Source organism: Schistocerca nitens, chromosome 2 (genome assembly GCF_023898315.1).
Source record: "Schistocerca nitens isolate TAMUIC-IGC-003100 chromosome 2, iqSchNite1.1, whole genome shotgun sequence".
In the NCBI taxonomy this organism is placed as follows: Eukaryota; Metazoa; Arthropoda; class Insecta; order Orthoptera; family Acrididae; genus Schistocerca; species Schistocerca nitens.
Genome location: NC_064615.1, coordinates 103,396,908 through 103,414,452, shown reverse-complemented (window position 1 = coordinate 103,414,452; position 17,545 = coordinate 103,396,908). Strand labels below are relative to the sequence as shown.

The 17,545-nt window shown below is 43.4% G+C and overlaps 1 protein-coding gene across 1 annotated transcript in view; it reads right to left on the bottom strand.

The window, feature by feature from the left end:
• Positions 1-16,975, bottom strand: part of LOC126235771 (transcription and mRNA export factor ENY2-like) — a 42,520-nt gene extending 25,545 nt beyond the window's left edge. The window contains exons 1-2 of the mRNA XM_049944572.1: positions 16,775-16,975; positions 16,056-16,201 (exon numbers count right to left, since the gene is read on the bottom strand). Coding sequence (XP_049800529.1) covers positions 16,056-16,201; positions 16,775-16,830 — 202 coding nt within the window. The 5' untranslated portion in view covers positions 16,831-16,975. The remainder of the gene's footprint in view (positions 1-16,055; positions 16,202-16,774) is intronic.
• Positions 16,976-17,545: the final 570 nt, after the last annotated feature.

Here is a 17,545-nt window from a genome sequence, read left to right as displayed (position 1 = left end):
CTGACAGCCATATTAACCTATTAACCCAGGACTGGTCAGGGCACTGAAAAACATCCACAAACCCCACACGAGTGTGAGCTATTGCTGCCCCAATTACATCCAGGTCACACCTAATACTATAGTCCGAATTGCTAGCCAGGCTGTTTCCTGCTGCTCCTACTGTAAGAACATCGTCCTTACCATCAAAATCTTTGCACAAGGCACCTAGGTTTTCTGTAACCTCACTAAGCTTAGCACTAGGTTTCACAATGCTTGTGACCTGGTACTCAACTCCTAGCCTATCCTGTATCAACTGGCCTACACCTCTCCCATGACTGCTACCTAACAGCAGGACTCTTTTCTTTCTGTTTGATTTTACTCCCGACCTAGCATTACAATTGTTACTATGAGTCCACTGCACCCTACTTTGCTCAAAAACTGTTCGAGGCCCTTCTACTTCAGGTAACAAATGAAACTGACTGCTCACTGGAATCTGAAAAGTGATTTCTGGGGTTTTCTCCTTCTCACTACGACTTGTTACCTGTTCCCAGCTCCCATTGTCTCTTTCCCCCTGTAACCTGTCTAATTCGAAGTACACCATTTCTAGTTCAGCCTGAAGGGCACAAATATTTTTTCCCCTGTTCCACAATTTTCTTGTCACGGCTACATAATCTAAAACTCCATTGGCGAGCCTCATGTGGCACTATAACAGCTTCCCCACTACAATCACCCCAGTGAAACACCAACCCACAATCCTGACATTTCACTCCCGTGCTCACTAATGTACGACAAAATCCACATTTGTCACACATTACGGCAGATTAAACAATACAAATTACACTACAAAGAAACAACACAAATACAAACAATACAAATTACACTAAAAACAATTCCACTACACCAATTAATAATTAATAGAAAGTAACAGCTTCTGGTGAGATGAGCAGAGAACTTCTGGACGTCAGGCGAATAAGCCTTTTACACGTCCAAGAAGACAGCTTAAGGTGTTGACATTGGGCAAAAGCTGTTCTAAATGGCAGAAGCTAGGTAAACCACATTATCACTAGTGGAACAGCCTCAGCGAAAACCACCCACGGATGGAGATAGAAGACCCCAAGGCTCAAGGAGCCAGCACAACCACCAGCTCACTGTGCGTTCCAGCAACTTGCAGAGAATGTAGGCGAGACTAATTTGGTGATAACTGTCCATCTCAGCTTCAATACAGGTACAATGATGCTTTGTTACGGGGACAGTGATGGTGTCTCACCACAGATGGGAACTCGCCCTCGCTCCAGATGCACTTAAAGATGGCAAGGATATGATGCTGACAATCCACCGGTAGGTAGATGCGAGCTTGCCCTGGTGCTGTATCACAGCAGTGGTGAGGAAAATAACGAATTCCCACTCACTGAATGGAGCGGTATATGGTTCTAGGTGGCATGTAGTAAAAGAATTGCTTTCACATTAACCAGTGTTTTAGACACAAAAGGGAGCTTGTTAATTCTCAGACGCTGAGGCTTGAGCATAACGCAGGGCAAAATGTTCGACAAGGGCATCTGGGTCAGTGCAGACGGTACCATAGGTAATACCAGGTACACCTGCACGTGTCTGGTGTCCACCGAGGCATCTGATCTTAACCCAAACCTGTGAAGGAGAGGTACGTGGTCTGATGGTTGAAACTTACAATTCCCAGCATTCTTGCTTCTGTCTTTTTATCAGGTGGTGGACCAGGGCACAGAGCCACGAGGTGCTCCATCGATGGGTGCCACTTACAGCACTGGAGAGCCCACCCACAATCTTGAATGGCCCCTGCGGTTTCTGAGGACCACCGTGGTACTGTCATCTGTTTGCATGGGTGCGAGGAACATGGGATCACTAAATCAGCTGCTGAAAGAATGGTTGTGGTTGTATTCTGGACTGCTTCACTAATATACTCATGTGGCAGGGAGGCAAGGCCAACAGCAGAGGCAAAAGCATCCCAGTCAGCACCGCTGAAAGTGCATCTGCGTAGGTGTCCACGGGAGTCATGCTGAGGAAGGGACAGGAAGATCGGGAAATGGTCACCACCACACAGGTCATCATGGACTCGTCAGTGGATGGACGGAGAAGACAAGGGCTGCAGGTGGAAAGGTGAATGTCCAAGAATGTTCTGTCCGCCACACTGAAGTGTGTGGGGGCACCAGTATTCAAGATGCAAACTTCAAGTTGAGCCAGTAAATTTTTTACGTCTTTACCACAGCAGTGACCAGGGTCCCACCCCACAAAGGGTTACAGTCATTGAAATCACCAAGATGAGGACAGATGGGGAGAGCTGAGAAACCAATGCAAACTGTATGTTCTGAGCACTTCATCACTGTGGAGGGAGGCAAACACTGCAGATGGTAATATACTGAAATGCCCTTGCTTGAACAGCCACAGCCTCAAATGGCGTATTAAAAGGCAGAATTTCATTATATAGGGTGTTTAGAATATATGTGCACACTCTGCCCAGCACCCTATCACAGGCAGCACAATTCTTACAATATCCCTGGTATTCACAAAGGGTTGGGATCTGTACTGCTGAAAACCAAGTCTCCTGAAGGGCAATGTAGAAGGCAGGTGATGTGCTTGAAAGTTGTCATAGCTCAGCGAGCTACAATTCCACTGGAGAATAATGCTGTTGTACAGTGAGGCCATGAAGAGACCAAGAGGGCAGGTTATGCCTTAAGGTCATCTGCCACTGGTTGAGATGTTACGGCGCAATATACGTAGGTTCCAGGTTCTATTGTGTGGTGCGAACCAGGACCTCAGGGGCTGAAGGAACACCCACCACACCCACCTCACCCACAGGAGTGGAACAGGCGGGATCTGGTGGCATCGGGCCCCACTGGAATGTCCTCCTCTAAGGATTTTTTTTCTTGTATTTCTTCTCCTTAGAGAATTTCTGTGATTGCGAGGGCTTCTCTAGATCAGTTTCAGATAAGGGGTATGATTGCGACCACCCCTTCCTGGTGAGAGAAGCCAGAGGAAGATCATTTGTCTCCTGCAGGGAGGTGGAGACCAATGTCCCTGATGGGTGAGAAGCCACTGATCCATAAGTAGATGTGGGGAGCCCCAACCATCACAGTGGCAGGCATGGATGAGTGGCCCTGAGGGTCCACTGCAGGATGTTCAACAGGCAGGAGTACAGCCACCAAAATGGGATGACGTCACCATAGCTGTAGCATACAGCATTATTTGACATTCTGGGCGTAACTGCTCGAACTACTACTTGGCCTCTTGATAACCAAGTTTGTCCAGAGGTTTTTATTCTTATACTTTCTTTTTCCTCTGGAAAACAGCACAATCTGGTGAGCAGAGACAATGGTACTTTTAACAGTTGACACAGATGGGGAGGTGCACAGGGAGTGATTTCATGCAGTGCTTGTCCACAATCTCTACAAACGGGGCTAGCGTTGCAATGAGAAGACATGTAACCAAATTTCAAGCACTTTAAGCACTGTATGGAAGGCGGGACATATGGTTTCACATTGCATTACTACCATCACCTTGACCTTTACAGGCAATGAATCGCCCTCAAAGGCCAAGATGAAGGCACCGGTAGCAACCCTTTTGTCCTTGGTTGGTTGGTTGGTTTAAGGATTAAAGGGACCAAACTGCAGAGGTCATCGGTCCCTTTTTCCAAAATACTAAAAATACCCACAGAGAATAAAAAATGTTCAACAGAATAGGAGACAGACAACACAGAACAAAAGAAACATAGACAAGGACCAGACAAAACAAAATAAAATCACACGGAGTGTGACGGTGGTTGGCCGACCATAGGAACAAAAAAAAAGGGAAAAGCCAACCACCGAAAACACATTAAAAACTTAGTTTAAAACCGTAGGCCAAAGGCCAGAATCAACACAAAACAATAAAATAAAACAGAAACACTCAGATTAAAGAATAAAAACTCCCTGCCCTAATAAAACGTAAAACTAAGGCAGCCATAACAGGGTCATCAGATAAAAGGGCAGGGAGCGTATCAGGCAGCGCAAATGTCTGCCTGACCACAGCTAAAAGGGCCTTTTGTCCTTTGGCTCCCTACGTACACAATGGCCAAAGTGTACACCTCATCGTTCAAAGCTAGCATGTAGCTCATCAGAATGTAAGAGCAGGTCTCTGTGGAAAATGATGCCCTGAACTAAATTTAGACTATTATGAGGAGTGACAGTAACCAGCATGTCACCCAGCTTGTTACAAGCGAGCAGTGTCCGTGACTGGGCAGGGGATGCTGTTTTGATCAGAATTTATTCACTTTTCATTTTAGAGATGGCTGCCACTTCCTCTAACCTGTCTTCTAAGTTCTCCACAAAGAAGAAGTGCTTTGTGGCCAACAAGGGATCACCAACAGTCCATGTACGAAACAAATACTGCATGGAGTACTGCTCTGGCTGCCATTTAGCCCTACCTTCCTCCCATGGTGCAGCCAGGGAAAAGAACATTAATCAGTTGTATCTCTGCACTGATAGTGGATTGTTCTTTCACAGAGATCAGCAGGAGATAACTTAATCCGCTTCATTTGTGGCTGATCCACCACAGGGCCACCCACTCTGAACGGGGGCTCTCCCCATGAGTGCTACCCAGCACCAGCAACAGCTACCTGTCCAATAATCCCCAGTCACAATGAAGCACATACTAACTGAAAGGTTGGTTGGTCGATTTAAAAGAGGGGAGACGGGGGGGGGGGATCAAACTGCAAGGTTATCAGTCATTTGTTCCTGGTAAAATAATTACACAAGGGAAACAAGGAAAGAAAGGAGACATACAGCACAACAACAGGATAATAGGAGAAAGGAAGAACCACAAAAATGACAGGTCAACCAACACTACTTTGGACAAAACAGTAAAAGAAAACCACAGAGAGAAGCAAAAAACAGGTAGGAGTAGTAAAAACGAGAGCAGATGACCGTGGCTGGCCAACCACAAGAATAAAAAGGAAAAGCCAGCCACTCTGCAACACATTATAACACCCACCCTAAAAGCATTATAGTGCAGAACACAAAGGACATGCACTAAAACTTATATAGAATGATAAAACCCACTGTCACATATAAAATGTAAAACTAAATTAGCTGATGGGGTGGTGTCCGCTAAAATTAATGGCAACGAGTCCGTCACAGGGCAGCCAAAGGACAGCTCACCAAGATATGGGCCACTGTCAGCCGGGCGCCGCACCAACACTGAGGTGGGTCATTATGGCGCAGGAGGTAGCCACGTGTCATGCAAGCATGGCTAATGCGGAGCCGCCAGAGAACCTGAGTCCCTGCAAGAGGCTCGCATGGAGGGCTGCCACACATTCGTAATCGCCTCAATGGCATGCAGTTTGTTGTGCATGCTGAGGTTATGCCATTTCGTCTCCCAAATCCACAAAACCTTGCAACGTACTAAACGCAGGTTAGTTGCAGAGAAGCCGATCTCCATAAGTGGTTTCCACGTAGCCTGTTTGGCCAGCTCGTTGCCTGGGATTCTGACGTGACCTGGGGCCCAGACAAACACCATTGAACGACTGGACCGTTCCAGGGCATAGATGGACTCCTGGATGGTCACTAACAAAGGATGGCGAGGGTAGCACTGGTCGATAGCTTGTAGACTGCTCAAGGAGTCAGTACACAGAAGAAACGACTCCCCATGGCATGAACGCATAAGCCCAAGAGCACAAGATATAGCCACCAGCTCGGCCGTGAAAACACTGCAGCCATCGGGCAAGGAATGCTGTTCAATATGTCACACACGCGAAGCCGACATCATCATCATCATCATCATCATCATCATCATCATCATCATCATCATCATCATCATCATCATCATCATCATCCATCGAGCTGTTGGTGTAAACCACTTCGTGGCCTCGGTACATGTCAAGAATCGACAGGAAGCGGCAATGGAGAGCTGTGGAGTTAACTGAGTCCTTAGGGCCATGTGGAAGGTCCAAGCAAAGCTGCAGCTTAGGTGTACACTATGGAGATTTACGTGAATCGACCTCAAGTATAGGTGGTAAAGGCAAAGACTCCACTTCTGAAAGAAGGGATCGGACATGAACTGCAACTGGAAGCCCTGACCTTGGCCACCGATGCAGGAGATGAACAGCTGTGGGTGAGAAAAGGAGACTGTGATGCGAATGTGCAGGAGAACTATGAACATGTGTAACCTAACATGCCAGCAGTTGTGCATGCCTAACCTGCAATGGAGGGACTCCAGCCTCCAAAAGGACACTGGTCACTGGACTCATCCTTAAAGCTCCTGTCGCTAGGCGAACGCCACAGTGATGCACTTTGTCCAGGAAACGCTAGTTGAGGGCGCTGCCAAACCATAAACCACACTCTCATAGTCAGGGTGAGATTGAACTACAGTTCTGTAGAGCTCCAGCAGCATAGAGCTATCTGCACCCAAGTTGGTGTTGCTCAGGCAGTGGAGAGTATTGAGGTGCTGGCAGCACTTCCACGTGACTATGACCCAATCTAACCGCCAACACACCACACATTCCGGCAGCTTATAAAGAACGTTGGTGAGGCTGACGGGCCAATAGCTATCCACATCAATCATGATTTTACTGGTTTAGAGCAACAGAATGATTGTGCTCTCCTGCCATTGCAATGGAAAGACGCCATCGCACCAGATCTGGTTAAAGATGATGAGGCAATGTCGCTTGTAGTCAGATGAGAGATGTTTAATCATTTGACTGTGGATCCGATCTGGGCCAGGAGCCGTCTTGGGGCAATTCGCAAGGGCACTGAGGAGCTCCCACTCTGTAAATGGGACGTTATAGGATTCACTGTGTCATGTAGTAAACTTTCCCTTCCAGCCACCATTTGAGAGTGCAAAAGGTTGGGGGGGGGGGGGGGGGGGTGTAATTCTCCGACGCAGATGCTCGAGCATAGTGCTCGGCAATCGCGTTTGCATCAGTAGATAACAAGCCATTTATGTTAACACCGGTAACTCCTGTTGGGGTCTGGTACCCAAAAATATGATTCATCTTGTCCAGACTTGGGAAGGTGACATATGGCACCCAATGGTCGAGACATATCTCGCCCAACACTCCTGCTTCTGTCATTTGATAAGTTGGTGAACACAGGCAAGGAGCCATTTAAAAGCTATGAGGTGCACCAGGGACGGGTGCTGCTTATGCCACTGTAGAGTTTGCTGATGCTCCTTAATTGCTTCAGCGACTTCCGGCGACCAAGGGACTGCCTTTTGCCGGGGGCACCCTAAAGAGTAAACGATCGTGTTTTCTGCCACAGAAACGATTGTTGTAATCACCTGCTCAACCATCACATTGATGTTACCGTGTGGGGGAGATTCAACAGTGACTAACTGAGAGGCAGAGGGAGAAAAGGGTAGTGGGAGTGTAAGTATGCAGCATGGAAAGGAAGTAATGCTGCAAAGGCTGGGGCCCCGTGGAAGCCAAGCATGTACTCACGAAAGAGTTGAAATCCCCCTGGAGGGCACCTCGTGGTCTTAAGACACATGATTGTGATGCAACAACTGTAGGAATTTCCTGCTTCAAATGCCTGGTTTTACCTTTCTTTTTATTATTTCCTCCAACCACTTCCCTTCCCTTTCAAATGGGGCAGGCGGTAATTCAGGCAGTGCCTCAGATCACTCTGAAATGGATGAGTGCTTTGGATCAGAAGTTTTAGTTTGACATTCACTGGAGATACCAGCACCAGCACCAGCTGTGGAAGCACAGACTTTGGATTAAGACTCAAAGTGTATTTTATTGTTCATTGGAATGTAGACAAACTGTCTTATGTTTTCTATTTACCTTTATGTTTGACAGTTCTTATTAAGTCGTACTTTCCCACCTGTGTGAAATAAATCAGTTAAACCAAATATCTGTAACTCACTGGACCAGTATCATTGAATAACAGACCATTACTACACTGGTAAGGCCCTTGATAACACAAAACTTTTTAGTTTTTCCTTCCACCATACAAGGGTTAGATAATATTACTCACTGCCCGACATGATACTTAGGCAATTTCCTTTTTTTTTGTTGTGGGATTTGGGTTCCTTCCTGCTGTCCTAGGGCCTTTGTATGATGTCTGTTAAAAAAGCATCTGACCTTTGGCCATTTAAACAAAAATTTGGTTTACCTGTAGCGTTGGACACCTTTATCATTCTGAAAATTATTTCCTTGAGGTTCCACATACTTCTCCCAGTAGTGCCACCATTGTTGGAAGAATGCCAAAAATACCTCTTTTGGAAATGAGTTTAGCTCGGCTGTTGTTGCTGCCATATTGTCTCTCTATATGAAATCGCGTTCCTTCCAATGGCATCCTGAGTTTGCCGAACAGCCAGAGGGGACCATACCAGTACAACTATGCATTGGCCATATCATGTTTGCTTAAAGAGCAGTCCACTGTCAGAGTTAAATCGTGCTTGTCTTATGAACTGCTGACAAACTGGGTCAACAGCCTAGGCTCTGTGTCATTCTTCCACATTTACTCCACTACATTTTATGGTGCGCACTTTGCAACACAATTCATTTGCAGATTTTCCTGGACAATGTGTAACCTCAAAATCAAATTCGCTTAGCCATAAAGTCCAGCCAGCGAGTCAAACAACTGGTTCGATCTTTCTGTCCAATAAACTATTTCAATGCAGCATGATCCACTACAACCTTAAAACGTCATCCATACAGATAACTATGGAAATAAGTGATACTCAAAATTAGCATGAGCACTGAATTGTCTCCATCTTTCTAAGCTGTTAAGAAGTGTAAGCTACTGAGTGTTCTTTTCTGTATATCTCTTGACTCAAAACACAGCCTAGAGTACACTTGTTTGAGTCACATGACAATACAAACTATTTTGATAGTCGGGAAAGCACAACGGGGCTGGTGGCCAATAATACTTTCAATTGCTCAAATGCTGTTTCTCAATCTGGAGTCCAGTGAAACTTTACTCCCCTCTTTAAAAAAAAAAAAAGAGGTGTAAGTGTTCTAGCTACCTCCAATTTTTGGGATGTACCTTCAACAAACATCGACAATCCCACAATATGACTAACTCCTTTACCGTTGGGAAATCCTTTAAGGCTTGTACAGCTGTGGGTCAGTTCTTATACTGTCTTGGCTGATAATATGCCCTAAATAGTGTATATCCTGTTATATGGAAATGAGTGTCAACTGTGTCCCAATAACCACTTAAAGAACTCTCAGACAAACCTTGCGCTTCTGAATGTCATTTGAGAAATGAGTAGAGATTCGTGCTGCTGTAAAAAGAGCGATGCGCGAAGCATACAACCACTATCACCGTCATACTTTAGCAAAAGATCTTTCTGAAAACCCAAGGAAATTTTGGTCTTACGTAAAATCGGTAAGCGGTTCGAAGGCTTCCATCCAGTCACTCACTGATCAGTCTGGCTTGGCAACGGAAGACAGCAAAACGAAAGCTGAAGTTTTAAATTTAGCATTTCAGAAAGCTTTCACGCAGGAGGATCGTACAAACATACCGCCGTTTGAGTCTCATACAGATTCCCGAATGGAGGACATAGTGATAGACATCCCTGGGGTTGTGAAGCAGCTGAATGGGTTGAAAATAAATAAATCGCAATGTCCTGATGGGATTCCAGTTCGGTTTTACAGACATTACTCTACTGCATTGGCTCCTTACTTAGCTTGCATTTATCGCGAATCTCTTGTCCAACGTAAAGTTCCGAGCGACTGGAAAAAAGCACAGGTGACACCTGTATATAAGAAGGATAGAAGGATGGATCTTCAAAATTACAGACCAATATCCTTAACGTCAGTTTGTTGCAGGATTCTCTAACATATAATGAATTTCCTTGAGACAGCGAAGTTGCTGTCCATGCATCGGCACGGTTTTAGAAGGCATCGCTCCCACGAAATGCAACTCGCCCTTTTTTCACATGATATCTTGTGAACCATGGATGAAAGGTATCAGACGGATGCCATATTCCTTGACTTCCGGAAAGTGTTTGATTTGGTGCCCCACTGCAGACTCCTAACAAAGGTATGAGCATATGGGATTGGTTCCCAAATATGTGAGTGGCTCGAAGACTTCTTAAGTAATAGAACCCAGTACCTTGTCCTCAATGGTGAGTGTTCATTGGAGGTGAGGGTATCATCTGGAGTGCCCCAGGGAAGTGTGGTAGGTCCGCTGTTTTTTTTCTATCTACATAAATGATCTTTTGGATAGGGTGGATAGTAATGTGTGGCTGTTTGCTGATGATGCTGTGGTGTACGGGATGGTGTCGTCGTTGAGTGACTGTAGGATACAAGATGACTTGGACAGGATTTGTGATTGGTGTAAAGAATGGCAGCTAACTCTAAATACAGATAAACGTAAATTAATGCAGATGAATAGGAAAAAGAATCCCGTAATGTTTGAATACTCTATTAGTAGTGTAGGCTTGACACAGTCACGTCGATTAAATATCTGGGCTAACATTGCAGAGCAATATGAAGTGGGACAAGCATGTAATGGCAGTTGTGGGGAAGGTGAATAGTCGTCTTCGGTTCATTTGCAGAATTTTGGGAAGATGTGGTTCATCTGTAAAGGAGACCACTTATAAAACACTAATACAATCTATTCTTGAGTACTGTTTGAGCATTTGGGATCCCTATCAGGTCGGATTGATGGAGGACATAGAAGCAATTCAGAGGTGGGCTGCTAGATTTGTTACTGGTAGGTTTGATCATCACGCGAGTGTTACAGAAATGCTTCAGGAACTCAGGTGGGAGTCTCTGGAGGAAAGGAGGCATTCTTTCTGTGAATCGCTACTGAGGAAATTTAGAGAACCAGCAGTTGAGGCTGACTGCAGTACAATTTTACTGCCGCCAACTTATATTTCGCAGAAAGACCACAAAGATAAGATAAGAGAGATTAGGGCTAGTACAGACACATATAGGCAGTCATTTTTCCCTCGTTCTGTTTGGGAGTGGAACAGGGAGAGGAGATGCTAGTTGTGGTACAAGGTACCCTCCGCCACGCACGGTATGGTGGATTGCGGAGTATGTATGTAGATGATATTGTCCAGATAGGCCATGAACAGTTTCGGTTTCTGATGCAGTAGCACCCAATCTATCAATTGCAGCAGGAAAGCCACCAGTGTATTTCTCACACTGAATGGTATCTAACGATACTGGTAATGACCAAATGGAATAATGTTTTAGGACCAAGCTCTGACATTATTTCTAAGTGGTACCCACTTTGTACGTCTATGGTGGTAAAGTAACAGTATTGCCCCAGATTGGCTAAGGTATCTAGTGATCGGCATGGATCAAGCACCAGTTGTTCGCTGGTTTAAATATCTACACGGTGATTAAAAAACAAGTTTACAAACTGACATGGCACATCAGACGTACAACAACGCTCAGTAATCACACAGGAATCAGGGGTCACAACCGCCACAAGTGGGCCCTTTGGTCACGAGAGGACATTGCTGTACAAACACAGGCAGAGTGCACGGAAACTGTCACCATTCACATCATGAAAGCATTGGGAGTAACAAGGCTAGCTACATGTACCGTGAAATGGCTGACATGCATTTGATTTAAAGCGTGGCCAACTGCAACAGACGAGAAGTTGTAGGATTGTATCCTGCAAAACATCCTGATAGAAATGTGCCATACCACACATTTGCCATCCTGTATCGCCAACTGTGTGAAACCGGCTTATTTCATTAGCACAAGTAGGATGCTGAACAGCATTAACAGGTGCGGTGGAAGAAAGCATTCTCAAAAGGATGGAGCATATACCATCTACAAGTAAATGAGGTGTATCCCACACCACTGAGATACCACAACCCTCTGCTTGGTGCACTGTACACAATGAAGGACTGCATCCACTTCACTTCCAATGCACCCAGCCATTGCAACTGGAGGACTACAACAAGAGCATGGGATTTGCACCATATTTCTGGAGGAATCTGCTGGCGACCAAAGCTTCACAAGTACTCTCTTCACCGATGAGGCTGGATTCTCACTCGAGGGTGTGATGAATGTTCACAACCTGCATACGTGGGTGGTGTGAACCCACATGCCTCACAATGCAAATTTACCCTTAAAGTGTGGGCTGGCACCATTGGAGATTGTTTAATTGGCCTATACATTCTCCGCGACCAACCTGATTGTCGCACATATTTCTTATTCCTGAAAGAGGTTCTGCTGGACATGCTGAATGACGTTCCCATGCCTATTCATCACTGCATTCAATCTCGGCACATGAAAGGGCCCCCACACATTCGAGTAGCCAAGTGAGGACATATCCGCAGGCAACCTTTCCCAGCCACTGGATTGGTTGCAGTGGGACAGCCACATGGCAATCACAATCATCCAATCGATTTTTTCCTGTGGGGATATCTGAAGGGCCTTACATACGAAGCACCTGTTACACTGCTGAAGGACCTTAGTGAGATGGATTGTTGTGGCAGCAGGATGTCTTCGAGGTACACCAGGTATCTTTGAGAGAGTGCGCTGTTCAATGCAGTGTCAATGTCTGCTCATATATCTATGAATCTGGACAAAACATCAAACACCTCCTGTAGAGGGTGTCCACTTGTAGCATGTGACTGAATAAATGCAATGCCATTTAGTAGCCCCGGATGGCCTTTGCCACCTCTGGTTGCTATGTGATTATTGCTCCTTGCTGAATGCTCTATGCACCATATCAGTTTGTAAACATATTTTTTAATGAACCTGTATATTCGCAGCAGGATCTCTACTCTTTCATGCCGTCTGATTACTTCTTCAGAACAAGATGAGAGATGGTGACTAAGGACTGATATTTTCTTTTATAACTACACTGTGAAGCTGCTGATTAATAAACTCCTTGTAATAAAACATTTTAAAATCATCTCCCCCCCCCCCCCACAGCTTCCCAGTTCCAAAGACATTGTGTTTTGTATGTGTTCCCAGGTTGAATTTCATTCGTTTCTTGTTAAAAGACCAAATGTTAGCAACTCAGTATCGATTTCTTTTTACTGGTAGCATTTTTCATGATCAGATGGATTGTAACAGTTGTGTCATTTCATTATGTAATGCTAGACTTAAGTTATAATCTTATAAGTAATTAATTCAATCTTATTATTTGATACAGTCTTTTTCCTAATCTGATTTTTAAATGCCATTTCAGCAAATTACTCAGAGCAATTGTGCTATGTCGGTTATCTTAGTATGTTGATGCAACTGATCGGCCACCAGTCATAATTTAAATGTATATTGCACTATCAAGGCTCGAACTTTCACAAAGTCAGATTCCCCTTTTTAAAGCATCATTTTATTACAAGATCAATACCAATGCAAAAGTTTTATGTATCTTTTCAAGGCCATGCCTCATTGTGTTAAATATGGGCTGACAATACAGGCTTCGCCAATTTTGACTGCTCCCATCATCATGACAATTGTACTCTCTCTTTTGCCTATATTATTTCTTGCAAGCCACATTTAAAAAATTAACATACAGAGGTAGAGTGACTATATCCCCCATCATAGGATGTAGATGGTGTGGAACCCCAGCAGCCACTGCTTCACAGCCCAGACGCAGCGAATACAGCTGAGCCATAAGAACGGCAACCTGGCACAGCATGGACATCATAGTATGGCCACGCTGTGCCCATTAGCATGAGCTGGACAGGGAGGTTGAAATACTGCTGGCTAGGGCTGAGTTTCCAGAAGACCTGTGTTTCTTTACTGCTTCGAAACATCTGGAATAGAGGCTGATGACAGGGTCCAGCTGTTACACGACAGTAGGTCAAACTGCACAGGCATACTGAAGGCTGACCCACTCCCAAGGCGTTGGCATGAGAGTATAGTGGAATGTAAGCAGGGGCTTCTGCTGACTTGCTGTATTGGCAAGGACCTTGTGCCATGGACAGACTGTGGCTGTTGCCAGGTAATGGTTCTGGGCTGTTTCCCATGCCGCTAAAGTTCTATGGCGGTACACTATGTATATTACAATAGTAGTGAATTTTGTATGTTTGCAAAAAGTGAAATTGTGAAGCTGCACAACAACAGGGAAGCTGCATGAAGCACTGCACTATTTAACTAATAGCAGCAGCTGAAGGAAAGTCGAGGTAGTGGCAGTAGTAATATAAACTTTTTATGATTTTAATAGTTTTATTGTCTGTTATTGTAGCAGCAGCAACAAACAATGTTTTAACATTAGTAATAGCAGTAGTTATTAAGCTCAACCGAAAAAACAAAAACCTGTGGCTTCTTCTGACACAGTAAAGGGAGACCTGTCAAGAGCAGAAAGAGACACTGGAGGAAAACTGAAATCAGATTAAAGTATATGTAACCATCTAAATTGTAAAAGCAATAGTAGTAGAAAGAAAAAATGTATAGAAAATTATTATTCTATACACTGTAAATTTAATTCAATGTTTAAGATAGGGAAAAAAATTAAGGAAAATAATAAATTATTTTATCAGGGAAACACACTTAGCCCACATGTAATTATGTTTAACGACACATTCCCTACTTGACTTGTTTCATATTTATAACTTTTTACAATTTGGAAAGTGCTTCAATTAGTCTGAAATGCTGGAGAGACACTTTATGCTTAACGGGAACAGGAACACAATAACTAGGGCTGCACACAGCATGTTTCTTTCACAGAAAGGTTGTAGTCCAAACACCAAGCAATGAAACCAGCACTCGACACCTTATGAAGGCACTTAGAGAAGTTGTCAAAATACCACAGATAGAACATCAATAAACACTGATCTAATCCAGACACTTTGAAGTCACAAATATCATTGATGAAAGCTTGAAAGATGACAATCTGGGGCACTGGATGGAAGCAGAATTTCTGATCACCAATGCAGTATATCCAGGATAAAAAATGGGAGCCTCTGATTAATATTCTGTATGTATTAGTTTATGTGACGATTAAGTTTACACTTACCACGCATAACAAAAATTACTTCTACACAATGGATCTTTTCTATGGCCTTACTTTAGAACTTATTAACCTACTGCCATAACAAGTAGGAAAAAAACATTTATTCATACAACTAGCCATATGCCTTGTAATTATCTGTTAACTGCGGGCTTTAACAGTTTTCTGGGAGCTGATGCTCAGTACCACTAGTTACCATTGTTTTATCCGCCATGGGAAGGCTTACCTGACTACTACTGTGAGCTATATTATTTCTGCAAGTGTAACTAATGTGAATACTCAATTCTCTTTTATACTTTAAAGAGTGCGGTAGGCCTACATACAGCAAAGAGTATCTTGCACGACTTGAATGTTTTCAGTGTAGAATATAGTTCTGTACTTGCCACTAAGTGTGTCACCTTTGTTACGAAAATTTTACAGCAGTCATTTTGTACACCATAAACTTCAAAACATATCAAGGAATTAGCAGTCACAGCAAAATTTAAGTTCTCAGGAATGGTTTAGCTTGTCTAGGTATCTCAACTCTGTCGATGGCAGAAGCTATCCAACAACAGAGAATTACTGGCCATAGACCTCATTATCACTGCCATCCCACCAATACAGGAAGCAGACATCCTGCATCAGTAGGTGGAATTGATCTTAAGTTTCTGTCCCCTTTCTGAAGTCAAAGGTAATTCATACACTGTAATGATTACAGAACTTTCACCAAGTCTTAATACGCAAAACCTCACTAAATTTCAGATTTTCTCGGTGAGTGGCAGACATAAGATCTATGGAACTAACATCTCAGGCTGACAATATTAATTCACAGTAGTACAAGACCAGGCTGATACAGTACAAACGTCATAATCTTTAAACATCAGATACTATAAACTTACCCAATAAACTGACTTTTGGGCCCAAAAATGCTCTAGGCTAATCTTTGACTTTGTTAAACATAAAAAGATAAACAAACCATTAAAAACAAATTTCGGAAGATCGGACAAAGAAAGACATTTTTTTCTAAATTTAATTTTTGCATAAAGAAATCACACACTAATTTCGGATGTCGAGAATCTCTGCAAACGATTTAACAAGATGCAACTTTTATGAACAATCGTGTATAATAAATTATTTGTTTCGCTAAAATTTAATATGTTTTTCAGATTCAAACACAAATAAGCTTCTCCATGTATACTACTTGAACCTTACCTCTGCCCTTGGGAGTCACTTCAGTAATTAACTGTTCAGCTGTAATATTCTGCACACCACGTTCCTTAACTATCTGTCTACAATGCATCAGAATCTGGTCTCGCCATCCACTTTCAATCAGTCGTGTTCGTAAAAGTTCCTTAAACCTGTAAAACAAGTAGTTGGTGAATTGATTAAACCAATCGTCCCAGTGTTTTTCTGCCAGTCCACCAAATTTGTTAACATCGACTATAGATTTAAGCGTCAGGAAGTCGTTTCTGAAAGTATTTGTATGGAGTGTAGCCATGTATGGAAGTGAAACATGGACGATAAATAGTTTGGACAAGAAGAGAATAGAAGCTTTCGAAATGTGGTGCTACAGAAGAACGCTGAAGATTTGATGGGTAGATCACATAACTAATGAGGAGGTATTTAATAGAATTGGGGCGAAGAGGAGCTTGTGGGACAACTTGACAAGAAGAAGGGACCGGTTGGTAGGGCACGTTCTGAGGCATCAAGGGATCACAAATTTAGCATTGGAGAGCACCGTGGGGGGTAAAAATCGTAGAGGGAGATCAAGACATGAATACACTAAGCAGATTCAGAAGGATGTAAGTTGCAGTAGGTACTGGGAGATGAAGAAGCTTGCACAGGATAGAGTAGCATGGAGAGCTGCATCAAACCAGTCTCAGGACTAACAACAACAACCAAATGAGAACCTTCACTCATCACAACTTCACCTCTCTTTTTCTCCAGACATAATAAACTTTTGTTGATATCCCGGTTCATGAAGCATTGTTATCGGCGTTCTCCACTGAGATGATCCTAATTTCACGTCTAAACCTTCAGTTCACACTTCACAGTCTACTGCATCCACCACCTGCGTTCACTATTCCTTCGACACAAGTCACAGTCACAAACCAAACCGCCAAAGATGTTACACTGGTTCAAACAGAGTTTGAACCAGTTATCTTTGTATCGAGCATTCGGCTTGCAATTTCACAAGCAACAAAAACTTCCACATACTTCCCATCGCCACAGCCTTCAGAGACAAACAAAAAAGACCGATTGACAGGAAACGCGAACGGAACGGACCGTCACGTAACGTCACCGTTAAATGGCGCATTGTTCACACTATACGGAAGATCAACACGACGTCAAATCTCTTAGCCCGGCGTCGAACGGAGAAAGTCAGGTGCTACAAAAAGTCTGAGTATAGTAACGAAATTGAGGAATGACCAACGATAAAATTTGTTAATAACCAAATAAAACTTACAGTGAGTAGTGTTTACCAATTTTGTTCGGTAAAGTACTGGGAAAGAGAAACATTTACTTCGTAGTGAAAATATTTACTTACAAACACATCAAACAATATTTAGAAAGGAATACCAAGAGATTATTTTACTTATCCATTATGTGTTTTTTCTTATGTAGGCAATAACATCAAAACAGCTTTATTTTTCTTCCTCAACAGAGCTGATTATTTCACTCAATAAAAGGTTTCTTTTTAT